This window comes from Mustela lutreola, chromosome 3 (genome assembly GCF_030435805.1).
Source record: "Mustela lutreola isolate mMusLut2 chromosome 3, mMusLut2.pri, whole genome shotgun sequence".
Classification (NCBI taxonomy): domain Eukaryota; kingdom Metazoa; phylum Chordata; class Mammalia; order Carnivora; family Mustelidae; genus Mustela; species Mustela lutreola.
The window spans coordinates 58,316,901-58,343,680 of record NC_081292.1 but is presented as its reverse complement, the minus strand read 5'-3'; the positions used below and the strand labels follow the sequence as shown (position 1 = coordinate 58,343,680).

The 26,780-nt window shown below is 35.1% G+C and overlaps 1 protein-coding gene across 4 annotated transcripts in view; it reads left to right on the top strand.

Moving 5' to 3' along the window:
* Positions 1–22,051, top strand: part of HNF4G (hepatocyte nuclear factor 4 gamma) — a 122,816-nt gene extending 100,765 nt beyond the window's left edge. For all 4 annotated transcript variants that reach the window (XM_059166183.1, XM_059166185.1, XM_059166184.1 and 1 more), the window contains exons 3-10: positions 2,849–2,943; positions 6,175–6,281; positions 8,331–8,486; positions 11,329–11,416; positions 13,611–13,763; positions 13,891–14,127; positions 15,071–15,193; positions 19,590–22,051. In XM_059166183.1, coding sequence (XP_059022166.1) covers positions 2,849–2,943; positions 6,175–6,281; positions 8,331–8,486; positions 11,329–11,416; positions 13,611–13,763; positions 13,891–14,127; positions 15,071–15,193; positions 19,590–19,711 — 1,081 coding nt within the window. In that variant the 3' untranslated portion in view covers positions 19,712–22,051. The remainder of the gene's footprint in view (positions 1–2,848; positions 2,944–6,174; positions 6,282–8,330; positions 8,487–11,328; positions 11,417–13,610; positions 13,764–13,890; positions 14,128–15,070; positions 15,194–19,589) is intronic.
* Positions 22,052–26,780: the final 4,729 nt, after the last annotated feature.

Below are 26,780 nucleotides of genomic sequence, written 5' to 3'. Positions count from 1 at the left end.
AAGATTTCTTCAAGTGAGAAAGGAGTGTTCCCATACAACTTTTGGAATTAAAAAATATTCCCACCACATGTACAGTTTGGCGACTCACACCTTCTCATCATGAGTATTGCTGCCAACTTAGCCTTCTTTACATATTTTGGTATTCAAAAAATGCTGTGATTTTCCATTTGGAAAATACTTATTATAATAATGAAGGTGTAGGAATGTAAAGGTTTTTTAAGCTCGGATTTTGCTGGTCTCAAATTTATCCATTTCCTCAGATGTACAAATTTTATTTCTATTTTAGCTCTTCTGTCCCATTGAAGTTGGGCTTTCCCTCTAAACCACTTTTAAATTGTTTCAATATTTTTCACATCGTGTTTTCTTTATTATGGCTGTTTGTAAACTTGTATGTGTACTCTGTTAGATTATAGTTTCCTCGAATGGAGGAGACAGGTCATATTCCTTTGTTTAATCCCTACACCAGGATCTTGTACCCAAAAGGTGCTCAATATGTTTATTCAATTTTTGCATTAATGTTAGTTAGTTGTATTTTCCTCTTTTATTTATTGGTAATTGGATTCCTTCTCCTGAAGCCATGAATTCCCAAGTGAACAGTTCTTTTTCCTCATCCTAAAAATACCTCTCTTCCAGCTCAGTTCTTTTATAGTAGATTTTATATTCAGTCAGCTCAAAGTGGCTACCCATCATTTTGAGAAGAACTATCTTCTTTTGTAGATCATCAGTAGGTTCTTTTATTCCCATCATTAATAATCAGTAACATACCAATTATTACAAATTGATATTTGTAATACTGATACAGTGTACATTGTATCATCAGTGTACTTTGATACAATATCAATATCAATGGTATTGGTATTATTACAAATAATCAGTAATATACCAATACATATGGATGTGGGTAATTTTATGACACAATTTGGAAGAAATACTATTATTTTATTAGATGATTGATATTTGCTCCAAAGTCTATGATTTATATTTACCCTACATGCACACAACTTTTTGCTGAAAGTCCTTCCAATTTGGCAGTGTAAATTAATTTGGGAATCTTAAATAACATCCTCACGTGTTCCATCAGGAGTGAATGGTGGACTGGACATCAAGCTCACATTTAATTCCAGAGATCATACATTTTAATTTTCTTAAGTGTTTAATTCAGGTTTTGAGTATGTTCACAGAGTTGTGCAACCATCACTACAACCAACTTAAAACATTTTCATCACCCTGTAAAGAGACCTCCTCCCTTAAGCTGTTGCTCCCCATTTCCCTTAACTCCCTCCCCTCCAATGATAGGCAATGATTAATGCACTTTCTGTTTCTATAGATTTGTTTCTTCAGGACATTTGATAGAAATTAAATTACAAGCACACCTCACTTCACTGCGCTTCACAGACATTGCTTTTTTTTTTTTTTTTTTTTTTTTTTTGACAAATTGAAGGTTTGTGGCAACCCTGTGTTGAGCAAGTCTTTCGGTGCCATTTTCCAATCAGTATTTGCTCACTTTGTGTCTGTGAGTCACAGTGGGTAATTCTTGCAATATTTCAAACTTTTTCATTATTATTATTATATTTGTTATGATGATCTGTGATCAGTGTGGTTACAACTCCTGGAACATTCAGATAATGGTTGGCAGTTTTTAGCAATAAAATATTTTTAATTAAGGTATTACATTGGTATTTTAGACTATGCTGTTGCACACTTTGTAGATTATGGTATAGTGTAAACATAACTTTAATATACACTGGGAAACCAAGAAATTTCATTTGACTCACTTAATGATGATACTAGCTTTATTGTGGTGGCCTGAAACCAAAACAGCAGTATCTCTCAGGTATGCTTGACTTCTTTCACTTCGAATATGTTTTCAGGGTTCACCCATGTTGTACCATGTATCAGTACTCCATTCCCATTCATTGCCAGACAATAATATCCATTGTGTAGGTGTACCATATTTTATCTATCTGTTCATCAGCTGATGGATTTTTGGGTTGTACCTTTATTTTGACTGTTAGGAATCATGGCAGTTTGGACATTTGTGTGCATCTTTCTGAGCGAACATATGTTTTCATTTCTTTTGTGTATATACCTAGGAGTGGAACTGCTGGGTCATATGCTAACTGTAATGTCTAACTTTTCTTTAAAAACTGCCGAACTTTTGGCCAAACAGCTGCATCATTTTATATTACAGAAGCTGTGTATGAGGGTTGCAGTTTTTCCACGTCCTCATTGACACTTGTTATTGTCTGTTTTTTTTTTTTCTTTTTTTCCCTGATTATAGTCATTTTAGTGGTTGTGAGATAGTACCTAATTATGCAGAGACCATACTTTAAGTGTTGTTTTCACCTCTGGATATGTAGTTTGGCAGTCAGAGTAAATTTCGGTTGCATTTGAGGCACATTTAAAATTAATAGAAGGATATTTAAAAGAGAAAAGCATGAAAGTGCAGAGGAATGAAGTTCTGATATATTCTCCATTACACTGAAATCATTTAGCAATAAGCGATTAGAATTCACATGCCAAGGATTTTTAAACGAGGTTTGGCTTTCCCAACTCAGGATAGGAGTGATAATGTATAGTGTGTATACTGGTGAAAAGTCAAATATCATTCAGTTTTATTTTGTTATAAAGACTGCATGAGAAGTGAGGCTTGTATTTCCACATATGTGCTGACCATTAGACTGGAAAAGTTGCAGGTAACTGTTCTCACACATTCTTCTTGTTGGGCCAAATTTGACCATATATACACAAGGTCTGTTTATCTGTTTATCTGTGTGTGTTTGTTTTTGTTTTTGTTTTTTGTTTCATAAACAATTTTCTGCAAATTAATATATCTTTGATATTCTAGGTTCAGTCGGCAATGTGTTGTTGACAAGGACAAAAGGAATCAATGCAGATATTGTCGATTAAGAAAGTGTTTCAGAGCAGGAATGAAAAAAGAAGGTAATAATACATAGTATAATAATGATAACTGTTGGTGGAAATTGTTATACACATACATCCTCATGCATTCACATAACTTTTTCAAGTGAATTCTGATTTTCTTCAGTGAGAAATCTCTAATTCCCTAAGTTTAAGAATTTACCCAAGGACACTGACACCGTCTTTGATGATTGTCTGATTCCAGACACTAGTACCTCTGCTACTGTGTTATACCTGGAAAGAGAAGTATTATCTAAATAATATCCCGATACCCTGTTCAAAAGAGAAATGGCAAAATCTCTTAATAGGTTGAAAGTATAAACCTTTTAAACACACATTTATTGTCAATAATAATTGAATATCTTTATCTCATAAACATTGATTGAATATTAACTTTTTATTCATTGATTTATTTATTTAGCAAATATTTATTGAGCACTTCTTTCTAAAAACTGTTGCAGATGCTAAGGCTTCAGTGGTAAACATAACAGATAAAAGAGTCCTTCCTTTCAGGGAGCTTATATTCCATTGAGGAACAGAGACAGTGGACCACATACTCTGTTTCTTAATTTCATTTCAAATGTAGTAAATAATCTGATTATATTATTCTGCATTCTAACTGTGGTTAATTTGGAAACAAATCTGTTGAACACATGTAGACATTTGGCAGTAGATAACCACTGCAGTATTTTATGCTTATCAGTTCACATGCTTATACCCATTACATACCAAGAAATATTTTTCAGAACTATTTCACAAACCATAAAAAAAAAATTAAGTTAAATACTACAGAAATGTAAAGTATATCAAACTTACCTTGAACATAGCTAGTTTTTTCTCTGTCATAATATTTTTAAAGAGACCTAAATTCCATTGGTTTCATTTGGATTACTAGTCTCCAAAAGAAGGCAAAATAAAGTTTACAAAATTAAAGGAGAAGCACTTTGTCATTATAAAATGACTTATTTCTAATGTCAATATTTAGTAGTTTTTAGGATTTATTACATAGTTTGTCAATCAGTTTCATTTATTTCTATTTGAACCCCAGCACTACTCCTACATAAGTATAAGAAAGTCAAAAATCCTCTATTTCCTTTAAAAATTCACAGGTTTTGAAAGAAAATTACTTTAAAAAATAGTTAAATTATGTCTCCTACCATTCATAGAATAATGCATTAGTTTTTTCTAAATAGATTAGGAAGTAACTTTTGAAGATATATTTCTCTTATTTACAGTAATAACATAATACCAAGGTTAGTTGGATAGAATCCTATATAAACATGGTTTTATGTTAAAAATTATAGCAGTGGGGCGCCTGGCTGGCTCAGTGGGTTAAGCCTCTGCCTTCAGCTCAGGTCATGATCTCAGGGTCCTGTGATCAAGCCCCTCATCAGACTCTCTGCTCAGTGGGGAGCCTGCTTCTCCCCCCCAACCCCGCCTGCCTCTCTTCCTACTTGTGATCTCTTTCTGTCAAATAAATAAACAAAATATTTTTTAAAAATGATAGCAGTAAGATTACAAATGTTCACAATATCTTTTGGTATGTTTCTGAGGATTGATCATGTAAATGAAATTCACTAAAGCATAGCTTACATTTTAATTTTTTATCTCCACATATGCATTTCCATATGAGTCAGTTTAGGCTGAAAATCAATGATCATTTCTGTGGGGAAAAAAGAGTAAGCTACCAGTAAATATGATTTTAAGATAAAATATTAATGATTCATTCCCAGCTTCAACACTACTCACTCTTAAAAGCCAAGTCCAGTATTTTCTCTTCCAAATTAATGACTTCATGGCTAATAGTAAGTATGGGGTAGATAGTAGCTTTTGGCATAGAAATTGGTGCATCTCTTTAATAAAAGAATAATTTAATTAAAAATTCTAGTAGTTTTATATCTTCTCTCTCCAGCAGAACAGGGTAGAGCATTGATCTAAGTAATTTAGGGGCGATAGGCCTTGTTTTCATTCTTTTTGGTTAACTGAAGATATATTTACTCCTAAGTTTTAAAACCTAACGTTGAGAGGCACCTCGATGGCTCAGTCAGTGTAGCATTGGACTCTGAGTTTTGGTTCCATGTCAGAGCCAAAGCATGGTGTCTCCTTGAGATTCACTCTTTTTCTCCCTCTGCCCTTCCTACTTCTACACTCACTCACTCTCTCTCGAAATAAATAAATAAATCTTTAAAAAAAAAAAAAAAGTAAAAAATCTAACATTGATATTTGACTTATATTATTCTTATATGACAAATATACAAGGTAATACTCTCTCTCTCTCACTCTTCCTTACATTTAAAAACGTAGTTTTCGGGGAGCCTGGGTGGCTCAGTCAGTTAAGCATCTGCCTTAAGCTCAGGTCATGATCCAGGGTCCTGGGATCAAGCCCCACACTGGGCTTCCCCTCAGCAAGGCGCCTCCTTCTTCCTCTCCCTCTGCCTCTGCTTGCTACACCCCCTACTTGTGCTTTCTCTCTGTCAACTAAATAACTAAAATGTTTAAAAAATAAATAAATAAAATAAAGTCTTGTTTTCAATAAGGAATTCAGAAACACACATTACTTTCCCTTTCCTTTCTGAAACAAGTAGATCTAGCTCTCTCCTAGAAGCTTTTTATTTGATACTTAATGTCTTCGCCCTTCCAAAATGCTGATGTTCAAACCTTAGTCTCCTCAGGAGACACCCCTTCCTGCAACTTTTGCTTTATTATTGTTTACTGTCCCAAGCACATTGTTTCATAAGAGATCATGAGATTGCAAGCTTAAAATCACCTTTCCTAAATAAAATTCATTTTCCATTTCTCCTAGTGTTTGAGAAAAAAAAAAAAAAAAAAAACGGAAATTTCAAAATCTGTGATTCCTATCTTCTGATGGTGGATATACTCTTTGCCTTCGGCAATCTCACAGGCGATACTCTTCCTCTACTTATCTTACAGTTTTATTAACGTTGAGAGAATGGAAAAACCATCCTATCACAGATACTGCATGGTTGAACTGACTTGACTGACCCAACACTTTCTGGCACGCCTACGATCACGAAGTTTCAAAAGGCAGTATTTTATGAGATCTAATGATAGGCTTGGCCTTCTTTTTAAAAGTGGTGCAGAATAAAAAATAGCCTCAGTCATACCATGGTTTCCTCTCTGCCCCGTAAACCCTTCTTTCTTTTTATACTATTACTTTTGAATTTAAAACTGTATTTCCTGACATGTAGTGAAAAGAATTGGCCAATGAATACTGTGATTTTTCTCTCCTAGCTGTGCAAAATGAACGGGATAGAATAAGCACCAGAAGAAGCACATTTGATGGCAGCAACATCCCCTCCATTAACACACTGGCTCAAGCAGAAATTCGGTCTCGCCAGGTACCTGCGGCACTCCAGCACCCAGTCCTGTCCAACAGAATCAAATGTCTACTTAGGCGTAATTCAAAAATAATCTAAGTTCATTTAAATGGGCTCACTTCTAAAATGAACTACAGTTTTACTTTGAAAATATTAGGTGAAATGTTGACTTAATTTTGACTCTTCCTGGACAACTTCCTATTTTTAAACAGAAAAATGCAATGTATTTCAGTCTAATGTTGTTAAATGAAAGTTTGTTTACAAGGTTGGTTTATAATACTGAATGCATAGCACAATCCTCTGGGGACAGGAGCTTGCTTTACTGATTACGTCTGTAAAATCAGTTACTGTGACTTTTGGGAAGCTTGGTTGAGACCTATCCTCAGGGCTTCCTTCTTTGAAAATGGTTTCTGAACTAAAGAATCCACCTTGGCATCCGTTTTGGAAACAAGTATTTAAGGGAAGAGCCAGAATCCAGAAACCAATAGAGAAGGAGTTTATTATCTTAAATTTCTGGAATGAGAATATCAGTTCCAAAGTTTAAAATTATTTGTCATTAGTTATATACCTAAAAATAAATCATTTAGAATCAAACGAAGAAGGGCGTCTGGGTGGCTCTGGTTGAACATCTGACTCTTGATCTCAGTTCAGGTCATAATCTCAAGATTGTGAACTCAAGGCCCATGTTGGGCTCCACACTGGGCGTGGAGCCTACTTTAAAAAAAAAAAAAAAAAGAAGAAGAAGACCTAAAATCCTTGCAATTTCCTGAGTGATAAGAGAGCCTTTTGTTAGTCATAAAATCTCCAACAGACCTCTCCAGAACTTATGCTAATGAGGTGACATAGGGTGGGTCCCAGAAGGACCAAATTGGGATTCAAGGATTGGAAATTTCAACCCCACCCACTGGCTATCTGTGAAGAGAGGGGGCTGAAGACTGGGTTATAAAAACTCTTGAACAACAAACAGGTTGGTGAACACATCAATGTTTTGGAAAAGTGATTTCCCCGCAGAGGGCATGGAAGCTCTCCACCACTCCACACCCCTACCTACCTACCTTGTTCTATGCATCTTTTCCATTTGGCTTTTCCTGAATTGTATTTTTTATGATAAACTGGTCAATGTAAAAAAAAAAAAAATCGAATAAGAAAACCTTTTGAAGACAGTTTATTTTACCATTGCCCCATGAGAAAAGTTAATGATATTTTTCTATTATAAAAAATTATGAAATAGCTAACTATTAATCAGGTTCTATAATGAGTCAGTGCAACTACTTTCATTTTTGATAGCACGAGGGTGGTATGATGAGACTAACATCCCCATTATCATCAATCCTTGATTACTTAATGATCCTATAGAGCGTTTGCAGAATGGCTTAGGAGGCTGTGAAGAAATAGACATACGCAGAGATAGACACACGCACGCACACGCACACACACACACATATGTTCAAAAATTAAGTTTATAAGAACTTTTAGAAAGCAATTTTAGCAGAAAAACATCTTAAAACCACTTATATTTTATATAGTTCAAAATTATATATAATTGAAAAATTTTTTCAGTACAGGTTAAGTTTCTCAGTGTTGCTGAGTCAAAAGTTGGTTTCTTAATTTTACTTTGGTGGGTTTCCGTGTCATGCAGCAACATTGCTAGTTCTGGCTTCTCTTCTAAATCATTTTTCCTGTTTGGTAAACTGTATCCACTGGAAACGTTTTTTTTTTTTTTTTTTCCATAAAAATTAAATCACAGAGCATGTTCATGTGACTGTGGCATATCTTTTTGCATAGTCATTTTGAATTAGGGATATCCTGGAAGTTGAGTAACTTATTTTATGGTTTTGCCTGTAAAAAGAGGCACTGCTCCCAGAACATAGTACTGTGCAGTGAATGTTTACAATTTAGCTCGTACTGATAGGTATGTTTGTCTCAATTTTAAAATGTTCTGTGTATCTCAAGATACTGTGGCAAAGAGAATGCCCATTTCAAAGCTATGTACTTGTTGCAGTCATAGAAAAAAGAGAAATACTGCTCATTATTATTTTACATGGTAAATTAATGTGATCTTCATGCTAGATCTCAGTCTCCAGCCCTGGCTCAAGCACTGACATAAATGTTAAGAAGATTGCAAGTATCGGTGATGTCTGTGAGTCCATGAAACAACAGCTCCTCGTCTTGGTGGAATGGGCTAAATATATTCCTGCCTTCTGTGAGTTGCCACTGGATGACCAGGTATAGTTAAAAGATGTCATGAATGCTTTTGGAATTTTTTTCGAACTTGGCTATGTTTTTGTGTTTTTTAAATTATGTTTATAGTAGATTGGCCATATTTAACAAAGATTCAGTTATGAGAAAAAGATTGGTTTTCTTGTCTGTTCATCTTGTTCTCTCAAAAGGCACATCTATTTAACTTCTATTTTAGGGGTCCTGCAGATTTCTTTATTGGGTGAAGTTGAGGAAGACAGGATTCTTCCCTCCTAGAGTTTAAAAAGCTTTAGTTTTTACTGAAATACCAGACCACTCATAGACAGAAACCACATAGGTTGTGTTGGTGTCTTTGTAGGCACTTTATTCAGTTAACGTAAAATTTTGCCTTTCATGTTGTCAATTTTATTCTAGCACTCACTATATAAAAAGAATATATCTGGCAAAAAGTATCTCTAGAATCATACTCTGAAATATACAGAGAGATAGAATTCAGATATAATAATCTTTTCCTATTACATATATTTTCATATTTTGTAATATACCTAAGACATTTTAATTAATAGCTAAGAATTTTAATTTTGTAGTCTATGAAAACTAGATTATTCACTTCAGATTCATTTTGAATGCTTCCATATAGGTAGTTAATAATATTTTGTAGATGCCAGTAGTTGGAAAATTTTTATTCTGTCACATTGAGTAAACCATCGTATGTATACCTAACATATATTTTTATATCTTCTGATCAGTGCCCTTTACCACTAACACGCAAAAACAAAGAAACAAAGGGAAAGGTGCATGTTGTTTAAAAAATCCAGGAAGGGCAAAATATTTACACAACCAGAATGAAAAGTGATCATAGGAAGTCAGCAGTTATATTTCTAAGACAGCATTTCACCAAAAAAAAAAAAAAAAGTGCTATGAAATCTGAAATCATTCTTAAAATGTTCTGTAACTGCCTTCCTGGTGTGAGTCAGGGTTATTGACATATCATAAAGATAGCTTGGCTCGGAAGGTTATTTCAGAATGAATAATGCTAAATTGCTAAAACATACGTGTGTGTCTCACCTCAAGCCATATAAGTAGGGTTATGTTATTTATCAGTTTTATATTTTTATTATCACTCCTCTTTAAAAGTTGCTGACTTGTGTATGAAGACAGTGATTTTAAAATTGGAAAATTAAAATCCAGTAACCTGCCAGAAAGAGTTTGTATTTACCAAAGGACACTTGAATACTAACAATATAACATTAATAGCCATGGATTGGCAAATGTCCATTGTGGTTAAGTCACTAATAGAAGTAGCTTTCAATTGCATTATATATTACATTAGTTTATTTAGTCCTCTCAGGAGCTCTGGCATAAATGTTATTATCTCCACTTAACAGTTTTTAAAACTGACCCTAGATCAGTGAAATTCACTCAGAAAATTCATCAAACAAATACTTAGTAAGACTACATTTCAGTTTTAGGAACTGTGAGGATTTGGCAATAAAAAAACAGATTGAGCACTATTCTCATAAAGTTTGCACTCTATTTGGGAGAGACAGACAATAAAAAATATACAGATTATGAGTAAGTCAATTCTAGGTGGGGATAAATTCTATAAGATAGAATGGAATGAGTTGGGGAATAACTGGAGTGGAATGGGAAGACATACATTAAGTTGGAGATGAGACATTTTTCCTGAGACCTGAATGAAAAGGGGCCAGGCAAAGCATTCCAGGGACAGGAACATCACGTTCAAAGGGTCTGAGGCAAGTAGGAATAATGTGCCTGGAGAAACGTGAACAAGGGATATGGAAAGATAAAACCAGAGAAGTGGGTGGGGGCAAAGCGAGGCCAAGGTTAAGGAGTTCTGGGGTTTATCGTAAAGATAATGAGGAACCAGTGAAGAGTTTTCAGCAGAGGAGTGATATTAAGTGATTATTATCTTGCAAATATGTTCTGGGAAGCTCTGTCAAGGATTTAGGATGGAAGAACCAGAAAGGAAGCAGGCATACCTATTAGCTCAGGCTAGGCAAGATCAAGAATGACAAAGGCTCCACAGGGGGTGGGAGCAATGGCGAAGCAGTGCCTAGATTTGCTGTACAATTAGAACAGAATCAAAATGGACTCTTGTTTCTGACATGAACAAGTATTTTGGATGATGGGGCCATTTACTAAGACGATGAAGATGTTGGAGACACATTAATTTGATGCGTTGTATTTGGAATGCTTCCTGTTCTTCCTGGTGGTGAGGTTAAATAGGCAGTTGAGTATATGCATAGAGCTCAGTTGAGAGCTTAGTGCAAAGAGTTAGAGGTTCAGTCTAGAGAGTGTCAGCAAGCAGATCACCCATCCTCTTCACAAGTCCTCTCTTGCTTTTGTTTATTCGGTTTATTATGTGTAACAGAGTGTGTTTTACATATACTTTCTTACGTAGTCCTCTGACTACACTTGGAGATTTTTTATCACTGTCTCCATTTGATAGATGAAAACAAAAGAGTCCCAAGCATACTGGTGAGCTTATCTAAGGTTGAACAGATAGTACATGACCAAGCCAGGATTTGAACTCTGCTTTGTTTGATTCTTTTTCATCCTAAAATACTTTTCTTTCTGCTTTTTGTTGTTGTTGGTGGTGGTTTGTTTCCTTTCTGCTGACTTGGAAGTTCTAGATTTTTGAAAAGTAAAACTCTGTTGACATGGTAAAATAGAAAAATAGAAAGCTTAATGATGGCAGGTCTCAATGAATATTACAGTTTATTAAAACAACAACAACAAAAAGATCCCAGGCTTGAAGAACTCTGAATTAATCAGATACATATTATACCATCTTCTAATCATCATATTTTATAATTAATTGTTAAATTTGAAATTTTTCATTAAGGTAGCACTGTTGAGAGCTCACGCAGGGGAACATTTACTGCTTGGAGCTACGAAGAGATCCATGGTGTATAAAGATATTTTGCTTTTGGGTAAGTTTTTTTTTTTTTTTTTTTTAATTTAAGAAGAAATTATGCATGCTTCATCCTTATACAGGGTCTATTCTGTATGTACCAAGAATTCATAGACACTGTCTAATGGTACTTTACAAATTAGATTTAATTGATTGTGTCCTCACTCAAGGCCCTATCTTTCCTTGACTTGATTGCAAGGAAGTTTAGAGGGCATTGAGACATTCAGGGTGCATTGAGATCTAAAAATAAGAATTGGAGAACGTGGTTACAAGGTACAAACTTCCATTTGGAAGTTAAATAAATACTAAGGATACAGCAAACAACGTGGGGACTATAAACACTTGCTGTATAATATGTGGGCAAATTGTGAAGAGAGTAAATTCTAAGCATTCTCATCACAAGGGGATTTTGTTTCCTTCTCTTTTTATTGTATCGATGAGAAAATGGACATGAGCTGAAACTATCATGATAATTATTTCACAATATATGTAAATCCAGTCATTATGCTGTACGCCTTAAACTTATACAGTGATATATGTCAATAATTTCTCAATGACACTGAAGGAGAAAAATTTAAAAATAAAAGTGAGCTGTTGCTCAATAAACATAATATTGAATTATGCTTAAATCATTACAGGACAAAGAGTTAGTGATCTGTGTGACCACTTTATTGGAGTCTCAGTGTTGTTTCACACTCCTTCAGTGTCTACTTAATACTTGTAATTATATTGTTTAATACACGTGAAGGAACATGTTTATTTCCTAGGATATCGTGGCTAACAGTACGATGCAAAATCCCGAGTTAAAAAAAATAATTTGGTGACTGTGTCTGAGAATTCTGTTGGTTAAGTAGCAGTGCTGGAAGAGGCAAAAGTAGAATGGCAGGTTGAACAAGGGATAAGTCACGAAGGGAAAGCTCTTGTTTTCCTTAAGTAATTGTTCCAATCCCCCATACCTTACTTACCTTTTAAATTAGGTTTCCTACTGAAAGAGTTGAGGTCCCTGGAATAATTATTACCTCCACCTCTCTCTGGCTGTATGAAATGGTGACCAGATTGTTTATTCTATTTTTGTGATAGATATTATGTCCCAAAATAGAAATAAATTGAATGTACTATAACGATAGCTAATATTTGCTGAGGACATACTATGTAAGATGCATATCTCTTCGTGCTTTACATGTAAACACACACTATCTCATGTAATCCTCATGATGACCCTGAGGGATAGGCATTGTTATTCTGTAGGTGGAGAAATGCCTGCAGAGAAAGCTTACTTAAAGTTACAAACCTAGTGAGGGATAGAGCCAGGATTCTAAACTGCATAATGTGACTTAGAGACTATGTTCCTAGATTCTGTTAAATACTCTCTTGTATTTAGAAGACTGCTCTTATACTGTTCTCAATATAGATTTGAATACAATATACCTAAAAACCCAAATGTCTTTGCTACCTAGTTCTAAATTGTTTTACCGTGAATAATTAAATAAACTGACTTTTCTTAAGAGGAACAGGGTTACATTTTTCGAGTTCTTTGGCACATGTTGTTACACTGAAGATTATCTTGCCTGCAGTGAAAGAATTCAGAATATTCTGCTTTTTACAAAACCAGAAAATAGCAACCTAGCTGTTTTGTTAGGAGCTTTTGTCATTATTGTCATTATAGCCAGAGATTTTGAAATTAGAGCGTCCTTAGGGAGTAGGTCGTCTAGTCTCTATCCAATTTCAGGAACTTTCTAGAATTCATCTACTTAGACTTGTTAAAATCGTGTCTCGAGAGGTATTACAGCTACATATACCTAGACCACTAAAGGAGTCCTATTTTTATCCAGTGTAAACAAGGAAGTTTCTTTAGGTTTTGTGTTACACTCTTTAATGAGTAAGAAACTAAGAGATAACTGACATAGTGGAAAGCTAATCATTATAATTTTGTTTCTCCCTTGTCAATTATTAGCTTGTTATTGGTCTGTACTTTTATGTTATCACTAGTGACTGAGGCTGTTAAAATGCATGTGATCATATTATCAATGTCATTGATCCTTGACGTGTTCTTAAGTTTTTCTAACATAACTGACCTAACACTGCTGAGAGGAAGTACTGTTACTACTCCTTCAAGAGAAGAACTATATAAAACATTGATGTGTAAAAAATTAAATCATATCTGACGGTCTTTTTTTGGGGGGTGGCTGACCTTTTTTTTTTTTCCCCCCCAGGGAACAACTATGTAATTCACCGTAACAGCAGTGAAGTTGAGATCAGCCGTGTGGCCAACCGGGTTCTAGACGAGCTGGTACGACCATTTCAAGAAATTCAGATAGATGACAACGAATACGCTTGTTTGAAGGCAATCGTATTTTTTGATCCAGGTTTGTTTTCAGAATTCCATTAAAAAACAACGATAATGAAAACTAAACTGTTATTTCATATTAGACTGTTTACTCTCACACTCTAGTAAGATTTAATCTTTAGATCACTCTTTTCTTCCTTTATTAGACGCAAAAGGGCTGAGTGATCCGGTGAAGATTAAGAACATGCGGTTCCAAGTGCAGCTCAGTTTGGAGGACTACATCAACGACCGGCAGTATGACTCCCGGGGGAGGTTTGGAGAGCTGCTTCTGCTCCTGCCCACACTGCAGAGCATCACTTGGCAAATGATTGAGCAAATACAGTTCGTGAAGCTTTTTGGGATGGTTAAAATCGACAATCTACTTCAAGAAATGTTACTGGGTGGTGAGTACATTTAGGAATTTCCATTTTATTTCTGGGCATCCCACTCTGTACAAGGTTGACCTACTGATTTTTTGCCTGTGACATATAGAACTCAGTTTTTTACATTTAGAAAGTCTGCAGAACCCACTGGATGGAGACAAAAATACTTGAACGTATTGAAATCCTCATTCTTACTAGTGTCCACCATCTTTATGCTATACAGTTCCTCTTGCCTTAGATTTTATTCTTTCAAATATGGTAAGTAGAAATACACTTCCTATTTTTAGTACTCCTTGGGGTTGGATTGTATATTTTTAAGCCTTGACTCCTTTGAAAGCTCAAGGATACCAGCATTGCAACATAACCTAAAAATATTCATAGTAAAAACCTGAAAAATAAACACTTTGCTCCTGAAATAATTAATTGACATAACACAACAAAAAGGGAAAAATGAGATTTCGTTGAGGCAATAAATGTCAGGAATGAGTTAAGAAATCATTTATTTTGTGCTCTGATCTAGATTAAATTTCCTTGTAAAATCACTTTATTTTATTTTATTTTAGCTTTAGTTTTCTGGTACTTAATGTGTTCCTAATGACATCTTTCTGAAATAAAAGTTGTTTATGCTATTAGTGTGATCCCAAATACTATAAACTTGAGGTAAGTGATTCTTGGAATTGCCTTAACAACAGGCAGCAAACCTAATGATTCCAGGAAACGGCACACAAGGTCCATTATTAATATACAACATAATGTGATACAACATTAATCTACCAATGCACAGTGAAAGCTGACATTGTCCTTAATATGGCAGCAATTCTATTAATTTCTTTTTGAAATCCCAAAAAGCACTTTGCCAAAATAGCAATATTCAAGCTGTCAATCAGAACATTTGTTGCAAGGTAAACTTGCTGGTGTCCCTGATTAAATTTCACTGATGTAAGCATCTTTTTATCTTCTGTAGGTGCTTCCAATGACGCTAGTCATCTCCATCATCCCATGCACCCACATTTGTCTCAAGATCCATTAACTGGACAAACTATACTTTTAGGTCCCATGTCAACGCTGGTTCATACGGACCAGATCTGTAAGTATCTGGGCCACTTTTCAACCGTGATACTTTTTTTTTAAATTTTTTATTTTTTTATAAACATATAATGTATTATTAGCCCCAGGGGTACAGGTCTGGGAATCACCAGGTTCACATACTTCACAGCACTCACCATAGCACATACCCTCCCCAATGTCCATAACCCCACCACTCTCTCCCGAACACCCTCCCCCAGCAACCCTCAGTTGGTTTTCAACTGTGATACTATTAAACTTAATTGTCTGAGGAAAAGTGGGATTTGGGGAAAGAATCTGTCAGTATCCAGAAATTGCAAAAAATTAGGTACCATTTCCTCTCTAGGACTCAACTGTGGGAGATTCTGACGTTCAGCAATTCACTTACTCTCTTTAGGCCCAACCTTACTCCCTAAAGTAGGATGTGAGCACGTAAATGCTTCCAAAGTACACCAGGATGTAAGGGCAGTTCTGGTATTCCCTGATCATGCAGGACTGTAAGAAGGACTGTGCAAGCTGGACCCATGCAAAGAAATCTTAATAATCAATAGGAAAATTATAGTTTGCTTGTAACCTTTAAAAATGTTTGCCAAAACTTTAAGAACCCTCTTAACTACAGGTTATAAATATCGTGAGAAATTAAAAAATAAAAATCCTGAGATTTATTTAGTTCAGTGTAATATAAACATTAGATTCATCTGCGTGTTTTAATTCTTTGTTAAAACATTTATGAAGTGTAGGGGCGCCTGGGTGGCTCAGTCGGTTCAGTGTGTGTCTTCGGCTCAGGTCTTGATCCCAGAATCCGGCTCAGTGGGGAGTTGGTTTCTCCTCCCTCTGCTCCTCCCCATCACTCGTGTGTGCTCTCCCTCTTTAAAATAAAGAAATAAAGTCTTCAAAAAAATTACAAAGTGTAGCTCAAACAGTGCTGGCCACCTTCTCTCCTCCTCTAACTTGCAAGTGGAAGTGAGCATCTTTTTTATGCCTTGATGAATTTTACTGTTTTGGAAATTTGGATCGGCTTCCAACATTTTCCATTGCACTTTCCATCTCTGAACTGTCTCTGAGAATCCATTGAATGTGAAGTTTTTCTGTTTGTTTGTTTTGTTTTTGAACAGGTTTCACTTCCTCAGAGACATCATCATCCTTTTCAGCACAATCAGTTTCTTCACTAATGTCCATCAGTTCTCCTTCACTAAGCTTTAGAATGCAGGTTTAGAGACTCAAACAGCAACAACATCTGCATTCCCAGGGGCAGCTAATTCTTGTCTGACTCCATCCATGCTCCATTCACTTCTAGCATAATCACTTTTTGTTTCTTTTTCTTTCTTTTTTCTTTATTTCTTTTGCCAATTTTGCTTTACCACTTTTTGCTAAGTGGTAAATATGAGAATGTATCACTAGGAGACAAGGAGGCAACGCAACTACACAATTAAAGTTGTCAGTACACGAACTGAATAAAATGTATTCAGTGACCAGTCACAGACAAACTTAAAGATGTGATGTGATTGGTCACTGATCATAATGCACATCTGTTATTGAGCTAAGTAACATAGACCAGAGAGTTAACGGGGAAGTTTCTATGTATCAAGTTACTCACAGTTAGTTGTGAGTTCCCGAGCTCGCTGAAATTTGAACCATGTTTTTACAGGACCGGTCTGTTTACCCAAGCTGTGATAACTGAAATTTGTGCATGTCAGATTTGTGCAGAGTGAGGCCTCTGGGAAAGCTCTTTGGAACTAAAATGATTGTATGAATAGTAAGGGTTAGTAGCTGAGTTCATCTGATAGTGTTGCAGATTTAACAAAAATTCTAATTTTTAAGCTACCTCAGAGATAAAAACCTCTGTTTGACAAACTTTCTAGAATTGTGTCTGAATTTATACTAAGTAATCAGATTTGCCTTGGATGTATCTCTTTTTTTTTTTTTTTTTAAGGATTTTTATCTATTTATTAGAGAGAGAGAAAGAAAGCACAAACATATGGGAGTGGTAGAGGAAGAGGGACAAGCAGACTCCCTGCTGAGCCGGGACACCCCCCCCCCACCCCCATGTAGGACTCCATCTCCCTCCCAGGACCCTAGGATCATGACCTGAGCTGAAGGAAGACACTTAACTAACTGAGCCACCCAGGTGCCCGGATGTATAACCTCTTAACACGAAACCAACTAACTCACTGAGATTCCATGAGTTATTGTCATGTAATTATGATGCATACTGGTATTACCTACTGACTTTACAGCAGCCCTTAATAACTAGTTACATTGTGGTTTCATGGAAATGTTCAATGAAATGTAACAATTCACTGCATATGATCTCACTGCTACCTAGTGATATGAAAAGTAGAGGCCACAGAAATACTTATTACCACTGCTATCACTTAGATACAAGTACTGGGAAACCTATGTGTAAATTGTGTCTGAAACACAAAGTTCTTTAAATATATGATAGAGGCAGAAGTAAAATTGTTATTTTATATATATATATACATATATATGTATATATATATATATAGATACACACACACACACAAATTACAGAAAAGGTATAACCTGTGGCTATAAATGTACTTGAAAGACATTAATTTGGGACCATCCTTGCACAGCATATGTTACCGTTTTCATTTCATAGTCAAGAGCAGAGAGGGAAGCCCATTACCATCTCTCTTAGAGATGAGTTATTCATAAACTCAGAAAATAAAACACATTAACAGCATATTAAACATTGTCGGCATCAACTGGCAAGAAAGTTTAACAATTCTGCTGGTGGTTGAATCTTTTGCTTTTTAAATGCTAGTTTTCTAGTATTTTTAAAAGCATATTTACTGACTCTAATGTTTTTAAAATCACATTCTATTTTTCATCTTTCAGCATAATGTTTATAAGAATCATTTGTTTCATACAAAGCAAAACCTCAAATACGCACACAGAAATTTAAGCTCACGTGTACTTTTCTGGCCTTTTAGAGCAGACCATTGTAGTCTTAGATTCATCCCAAATATCCAGAAATAATTTTTTAAAACAAATATGGTTATCCTTTTGTCAATTAAACTATACCTAGAGATGTTGGTTCTAAGTAATTGCTAAGCCATATTGAGGCAAAAGGGAACTTTTCTTGTTTTTGTATAGAATTTTTAAAAGCTATTTTGGGGAGAAAAATCTATAAAGTTTGCAGTTCCTCAGTATGATCATAAAACATTTTCTACTTGTTCTGTTAAATATGTGGAATGGTAATAAATGTGAATGTTAAAATATTTCAGGTTTTTAAAAATTAAAGGCCTGGATAGTTCCTAGATTCTTTTACAATATAGTAAAAGTTTGCAATGGTAGGACATACTATTCTACGCAATGAAGTATTCAAGCTGTAACTTTGTTTTTCAGTTACTTGGGCTGGTTCTTTGCATTGATAGGGAAGGGACAGATGAGCTCAGTGTAACAGAATAATTTTGAAGCAAAAAAGTTGGTATTTTTCAGATGCTCTTACCTATGATATAGGTTTCAAAGCACTTGAAAAGTATCTTAAGTTGTAATGTCATCTAATATTTTGAGTTAGTGGAATCCAAACCAAATATATTTTATTTTATGTGCATTTTTTATTGCAAAAACTGTGACATTTTCTAAGATTTGAAAAAAAATAGCCTTTTAATTGTTTTTGTTGACTTTTTTTCCTGCTGTGTCTGTAAGAGAATGAAATGCTCATAAATGCTGTTAAAAAAGGCGGGAAGTGATTTTAAAGGGACTATTAAGTGACCATTAAAATGTTCAGGGGCGCCTGGGTGGCCCAGTGGGTTAAGCCTCTGCCTTCGGCTCAGGTCATGATCTCAGCGTCCTGGGATCAAGTCCCGCATCAGGCTCTCTCCTCAGCAGGGAGCCTGCTTCCTCTTCTCTCTCTCTCTGACTGCCTCTCTGCCTACTTGTGATCTCTCTCTGTCAAATGAAAATAAATAAAATCTTTAAAAAAAAATTAAACGTTCAAGTATGGGACGCCTGAGTGGCTCAGTCGTTTAAGTGTCTGCCTTCAGCTCAGGTCATGATCCCAGGGTCCTAGGATTCAGCCCCATGTCAGTCTCGCTACTCAGCAGGGAGCCTGCTTCTCCTTCTCTTCCTCACTCCTGCTCCCTCTCTAGCTATCTCTGTCTCTCTCTTAAATATATAAATTTAAAAATCTTGGAAAAAACAAAAAAAGATGTGCAAGCATGCTCTATTCCATTTGAATGCTATCCTAGAGTTCAGAAGGCAGTGCAACTCCAATAGGTCTTCAAGGAGCTCCTAATGTATTAGATAATCCTACTTTATCTATTATCTTTTAAAAAAAATCTCCAAAAAATAAAAATAAAAGTATCTCCAATATAAAATAATGTATATTGGTGTCACACAGTACTTGCTGGGTCACCCTCACATCAAATTCTCTGCTTCTCTTTTAGCAACTCCTGAGACCCCGCTTCCCTCCCCACCACAGGGCTCTGGACAAGAACAGTACAAAATAGCCGCCAACCAAGCTTCAGTGATATCACACCAGCCTCTCTCCAAACAAAAGCAATTGTGAGAGTGTGTTTACTCCTGAATGGCACTGCGTAAATGTGAAAACTTGTTGGTCTTGACATAACTCAGGATAGTACTTTTGGCAAACTTTGAGCCAAGGCTTCTTTATGGTGCTGTTGTAAGATGGGATCCTGGGTTTTTTGTTTATAGGCTCCTTTTGTTTGTTGTCCGTATTGTTTAAAACTTTCTGGTGCAAGCAGTGTATATCTGAATTTCCATATGTTTGTATAGTGTATTTTTCCAACTTCCCTTGCACTGTTCCTGAACTAATTGAATCTTATGGACTGCTTTCATTTGTTGTCTTGATATTAATTTAAATCTGTAAATAATTGCTTCGTGGTGATGTGATGCAGAACTAAGTGGTCTTTTTTGACCAGAGCAGTAGATCAGCAACTCCAGATTAATGTACAATGAACCAAGGTTTTTTGTTGTTTTTGTTTTGTTTCTTTTATCAATTTTAAACTTGCCAAGCAGTTGCTCTAGAACAGGAAATACTTCTTTGAGGAAGGATCGCTTGTGGGTATCCCATGGCTAAAAAGCATCTTTCTGGCCCACAGTTAAATATGCCCATCTTTACCTTAAGAAATCATAAAAAGCCATTCCAAGGATGACTGGCTATTCCTTATAATCTGCTTTATTTGAAGATGTATCCTGGGTAAAACATGTTTGTTTTACCAGTTAGGATACAGAAAAAAATGGTTTAAGAAAAAAAAAAATGAAACCCTTAAAATAGTGGCTCAACCAAGAGAGACATTGATATTCTCTCCTGAAACAATCTAGAAGTAGTCACCATTGACTAGAACTTAGCATATGTCCACATCCAGTTCCCAGCAAGGCTGGGAGAGCAGCCTTTAGGTGGCAAGCCTTGCACCCACTAAACTGCACCAGTCAGGGAGAGTGCTATTAGGAGACAAACCCCCATCTGTCACCCGTGTGTTGTCACACCTAAGACTCACAGGTAACAAACATTCATAAACCTGAGGAGTAGGAGAGCCACCAGCTTCACGCCCAGGTCTGCTTGACTTTAATGAGAATAAATCTTTGAGATGGAATGAAAAATGTGAGCTTCTCACTATGGTCTTCAAATGTATACAATTGAGAGATGCTGAATACTGTCCATCCTATTACCTTAGCACATACTCACATGTAATCAATGAGTGTAAATTTGTTGCAGCATGAATAAGAAACCACTGTTGTAGTTTTCATGTCTTCGCCCCCACCAAAAAGAAAAATTTGAAAACAAATTAAAAAAAAAAAAGATAGAATCCCAGATAGGTTATGATGAAAACAAACGCATCCAAATCACTGACTCGGCAGATTTTCAAAAATCCAGTGGACTGAGGAGTATAGTTCATTGGAAACCCTATTTGATTTAAAGCTGAAGCTTATTTAAAACAGTTAATGTTGGTCCACCTCAGGAAACAGTGACCTCTCTCTCTCACACACCATACACACACCATACATTTATTCAGAAGCAGGGAAAAACTGGTTGAGTAATTATCAGTGATCTAAAAAACAGTGTCCCAACCTGAATTCAGTGATTTTTACAGAACCTCAAAATTTCTGAAATTTCATAATCCCCACTTAATTCTATAAAGAAGAGGGTTCTGTTAATGTTAACTAACTTACTAACTCAGAGTGGGAAATGATTTATTAGAAGGTATTATTGATTTAAATAAAATCAAAATTCCTTCAATAGCTGGTACTGGAAAACTGTCAAATGCATCTTTGAAAATGAATGAGGGAAGAGGAAAGTTTACTTAACTCTTATTTTGTGGGAATTTACTTAGCGTCTCAGTTTTGTGCTTTTCATCTTTAAAAATACAAATGTCTTTTGTAGACTTCTGTTTAACTTTTTGTGCTGTTCTCTTAATAGATATTTAAAAAATCTTTAAAATATAAAACATAAAATTCATTCTTAGCAAGCCCTTTAACTTATCTGCATATACTTACTAAACAACTTTGTTTTAGAAATTATTGCTAACAGTTTTGTTTTAATAACTATGTTCAGGGAATTTTTAATATAATATTTTTGTATACTTAACTGCCAAAAATGCTGGGCAAAGAGGAACTGAAGTTTTCAGCATATTTTCAAAATATTGATAATGAAACTTACTGCTTTTATATAGCACAAAACTTTTTTTCAGGTAATAACTATGAATAATTTATTGTGAAATAGTGATTCATTTTATAAATGTAAAATTATTTTTATAAATTTTATTGTTGAAAATCAAAACTTACTAAATTTTGTAAGTGTTAAATTATAGTGAGATTAAAATATTTCCAAACTGTGATATGTTGTTTCACTGGACTTTCTAAATAAAAATTGAGAAAAAAAACTGAAGTAGGGTTGCTTCATTACTGTTTAAAATGATTTTGTAATTTTAGAGATACTGATAGTATTTTTTATTTGGACATTTAATTAAATTCATAAGGAGTTCACCAATACTGGTTTTTCAAAGCTGGAGCAAAATTAATTAGCAATTTCTAAATAATTGTAGAATTGGATGCTAATGAAAGGGAGAATATTCATATCTGGACGTTACTATGTGGTTTTTTTTTTTTGACAGTTTTGTGACAGTAATTAAAATAAATAGGCGAGCATGGCTTACATATATTCCGGCAATACCTTTTAACCTAGATTTTTTTTTTTTTTTAAGATTTTTTTTTTTTAAAGATTTTATTTATTTGACAGACAGAGATCACAAGTAGGCAGAGAGGCAGGCAGATAGAGAGTGAGAGAAGGAAGCAGGCTCCCTGCTGAGCAGAGAGCCCAATGCGGGACTCGATCCCAGGACCCTGAGATCATGACCTGAGCCGAAGGCAGAGGCTTAACCCTCTGAGCCACCCAGGCGCCCTAACCTAGATGTTTTAATTGCCATTGTCCTCGTTCATATTTAAAGCTTCTTTGTAAAATTTCTTAAAATGTGAAGACCAGTAAATTTTGTTTTTATGAAATTCTACTCTTTTATGGAAATTCTACTCTTTTGTGAAATTTCTACTTTTATCAGGGTTATATGCCTACATCATTTAAAAACATTAATTATACTTAAGGTTTATTGTGAACACCTGAAGTACTCCCATTTGACCACTGCCCTCTTCCCCACATTCTGTCTTTCAGTAAAACACTCAAATATTGTAGCTATTTTATCTGGTATTTTTCTCCATAGTTTGAAAGCATTGGTTTGTATCACATTTTTTCAGTTTTAGACCCTCTCTCTCTGCCAACATTCGACTCATGCCACATTCTCCTAACTTTTTAAAAATCATTTTTTTTCCTTATTTACTAGTTATTACTTAAATAAATGCCTACCTTGTTTTAAAATATGAAACATAATTTTTATATTTTTGTGGATAATATAAGAAATATACTCTAATTTTATAGAGAAATTCAGAAGACAAAGAAGAGTCTTGCTTTCAGTCACAGGAGGATTGCAATTTAGAATAAAGGAAAAACGTTGCATGTATTAATAATAAGTTTTATTGGACTCTATACTCGAGTGCAAATTGACATCTATTTTAACTTGGGCATTTGAGCAAATTTTTTAAATTTACGTTCCTTCCTTCCCTTCAAGATGTTGCTGAACTGCCCAGAGAAAGACTTTAAAAGTAAGAAAAAATCTATACATGTCCTGAAATTTTCAGTTCTTTTTCTGCAAATATGAGGCAGATGTCATCAGAGTAAAAGAAAGGCAGACTTGTTCGTGATTAACCACAAGCATAATGGTACGTCTGTGAAAGTGATACGAAATTCCACAAATAGAGCCCTCAAAAATGTCAAAGTTGTAACAGGAGAGCCTAAGACCAAGAGAAGAGAATGTTGACAGTCAATGAAAATCAAATCAAAGGACATAAGGAGCTACAGTAGTGACCCACTGCTGGGGGCTCATAGTGTGATTCACCTGATTTACCTTGAGGCAGATGGATTCATACTGAAAGAGGGTCTGGGCCACAGCAATTTCCAAATTGGGAGAGTTGTATTCAGTTACAGAAGAGAGAGAGAGATCCTAACTTCAGAGTACTATAATAATTATAAGAAAGAAGGGACTCAGCTCAATGGTGAACTTCCCCCCACAACGTATCCTTCCCACCATCCCCTCCCCAACACTCCAGGTTCTTTCTTACAGGCACAGGTAATAGAAGTTGTGAATACATAGGCATATCTATGCAGAAGGCAACACCTTGGGTGAGGAGGATGCAACTGGAGAGGAGAGACAAAGGGAATTCTATTTACCTACCCAGATATGGAAACTGAAAATAAACAATTACTGAAGAAGTCAGTGAACTTTGCTGCCATGACCATGGTAGCCAAGCACTCCATTTCTTATAACCAGTTTGGTCCCTTATTTAGAGAAATAGTTATTTAGAAAAATACAAAGTTTGTCCATTAAAACAAAAAAGTACTAGAAGCTTCAAAGGAATACAGGGACAGGTAAAAGGAAGGAAGACACTGTACAGTAGCTCTAATTTTACACAAGTTGCAAATAATGGTACAAATACATACATGTGTGAGTATTTCTTCTTGATACTTCAGAAAATAAATATAATTAAAAATTTACAGATAACCATTAGCCAAACTAAAATAGAATTCATAAAATATACCATTGTAGAAAAAAAGAAAAGTTGAATAGTTTGGTGAAAAAGTAGTTTAAAAAAAAATTAAAGGAAACGGACAACTAAAAATAATATGGGAGATATATGCCCAAACTTAGATACCTCATGAAGTTTCACAGTTTAAAAAAATTACCTAGTGCAATATAATTATTTTTAGATTAGATTAAAAGTTCATCTGTGTCTCTATTACATAATTCTTTCATAATACTTTAGTACATAATTTACAAAGTGATCTCGTAAGCAACATTTATGGGTTATCCAATATATATATATTAAATCCCTACACTTTGCCATAAATTTGTGGCCACTGGAGCTCTGAAATTCCTGGAGGAATTTTGAGGAGGGAAAACATTAAGCTAAAGTCATACAAATAATTATAGAGAACCAATCATTACTTTGTAGTCCAACTGGATGTTCTGAGAGTTTCCCAGATGAGTTTACTTACAGATCAGGAGAGAGCTCTCAGAAAAAAGCTAAAAGAAGACTATAGGTAAACAAGAACAAGAACATTAGGTAAACAGTGAACAAGAACATTAGCGTCAAAACCTGAGAGTGTGAAGGGGGTCAGAGGGCAGATGACACGGTTCCTAATGACCCATGCTAAGTATGTTAGATTTTAGTGTAACTGTATCGACGTGATTCACCAACTGGTTTTAAGTAGGGCAGAACGTGATCCAAATTGATTTTTTGAAATAGATCCCTCTGTTAAATGGAAAATGAGTCAAGTTGGAGAAGAAACATTTTCATTGAAAGGAAGTAAAAAGAGATACCTGTATTCTGGATGAATGTGAGAGTACCAAATTTGGTACCAAATAGAATGCTACCAAATATATACCAATATATATGATTATTGGAAGCAGACACAGTAAGACTTTTTCCAGACTTGGTATTGGGTATGTACAATGGTACAGCTACTTTGAAAAGAATTTTCATATTCTTACCTGGGTTAAACATGCAGTTGCCATATTTTAGCCTGAAATACCAGTCTTTGGTATTACCCAAAAGAAATGAAAATAAATGTCAGATAAAGACTTGTGCAAAGTTTTTTATTCAGTAGAGCTGAAAACTAGAAGCAAACTAAATGTCGGAAAATTGTCAATGGGGAAATAAATTGTGTTATATTCACACTGAGATTAAATCAATACAGAAATTAAAAGGTGAATTACTGATACATGTTACAAAACAGACAAATCTCATAAACATGATGGGCAAATGAAACTGGACAAAAGTATATACCATCAAAAAAAAAAAAATAGCAGGGTGCCTGGGTGGCTCAGTGGGTTAAGCCGCTGCCTTTGGCTCAGGTCATGATCTCAGGGTCCTGGGATCGAGTCCCGCATCAGGCTCTCTGCTTGGCGGGGAGCCTGCTTCCCTCTCTCTCTCTGCCTGCCTCTCTGCCTACTTGTGATCTCTCTCTGTCAAATAAATAAATAAAATCTTTAAAAAAAAATAGCAAACTATTCTATAGTGTGAGAAAGCAAATCAACTATTGCTTGAGTTTGAACCTGATTTCAAAGAGGCAGGAGGATATTGGGGATTTGGGGGAAGAAGATTTGCAGCATGATTTTGGTGGTCATATCTGTCAAAATTTGCCAAGCTTTACATTTAAATGTGTGTATTTTACTGTATATAAATTACATCGCAATAAAGTTCACAAAAGTGAAATGCACTATATTATTTAAAAATTACAAAAAGAACAAGAAATAAACATAATTAGTGCTGTAGGAAATAATATATAAACAAGAGAGTCCAAACAAATATAACAAGAAAAAATACACAATTTGTAATAAATCCGGTTGCTAGTGCTCTGAAATGACAAATAAGTTAGATGAAATCTTTGATTAAATTACCCGAGAAAAATGGAGGGAATACAAAGAAACATACAGGCCAATAACTTTTATGAATATAACTGCGAACTATCGGAAAAAAAATACTGGAAAAATAATTGGCTGCTATAACGAAAAGACAATGCAACATATTTAAATGCATGATTGGGTTACCATTTGAACATCAATCATTATGGCGGGGCCATCTTTACTGAGTAGGCACCACAACTTCTGCTCTGCCAAAGTTGGCCTCTGTGCCTCCTTTCAGAATATCCTCCCTGCTAATCTCAAAGTCTGATTCCTAGGGAATGCAACCTAAAAAAACTTACAAAATTCATTTAGATTCATTTAGGCAACTGCAAATGAAATTAATCACACATACAGATTACAGTATCATCAAGAATGAAATTGGTAAAAATCAGATTTATGAAGTAGAGATTGCAATACCATCAGATGTCAAACTTAAAAAAAATCTAATGAGAATTATTTATGTTGAGCTGCTGAAAACTATGAAACGTTTCTGAAATTTATCTTCAGAAAAATTAAGGCACCAATTAAGGTGTGCACAAGGAGGAAAAGGGGGCATGAAAAGTGTTAATGAAGTCAACTTACAAATGCATGGAGATAGTAATT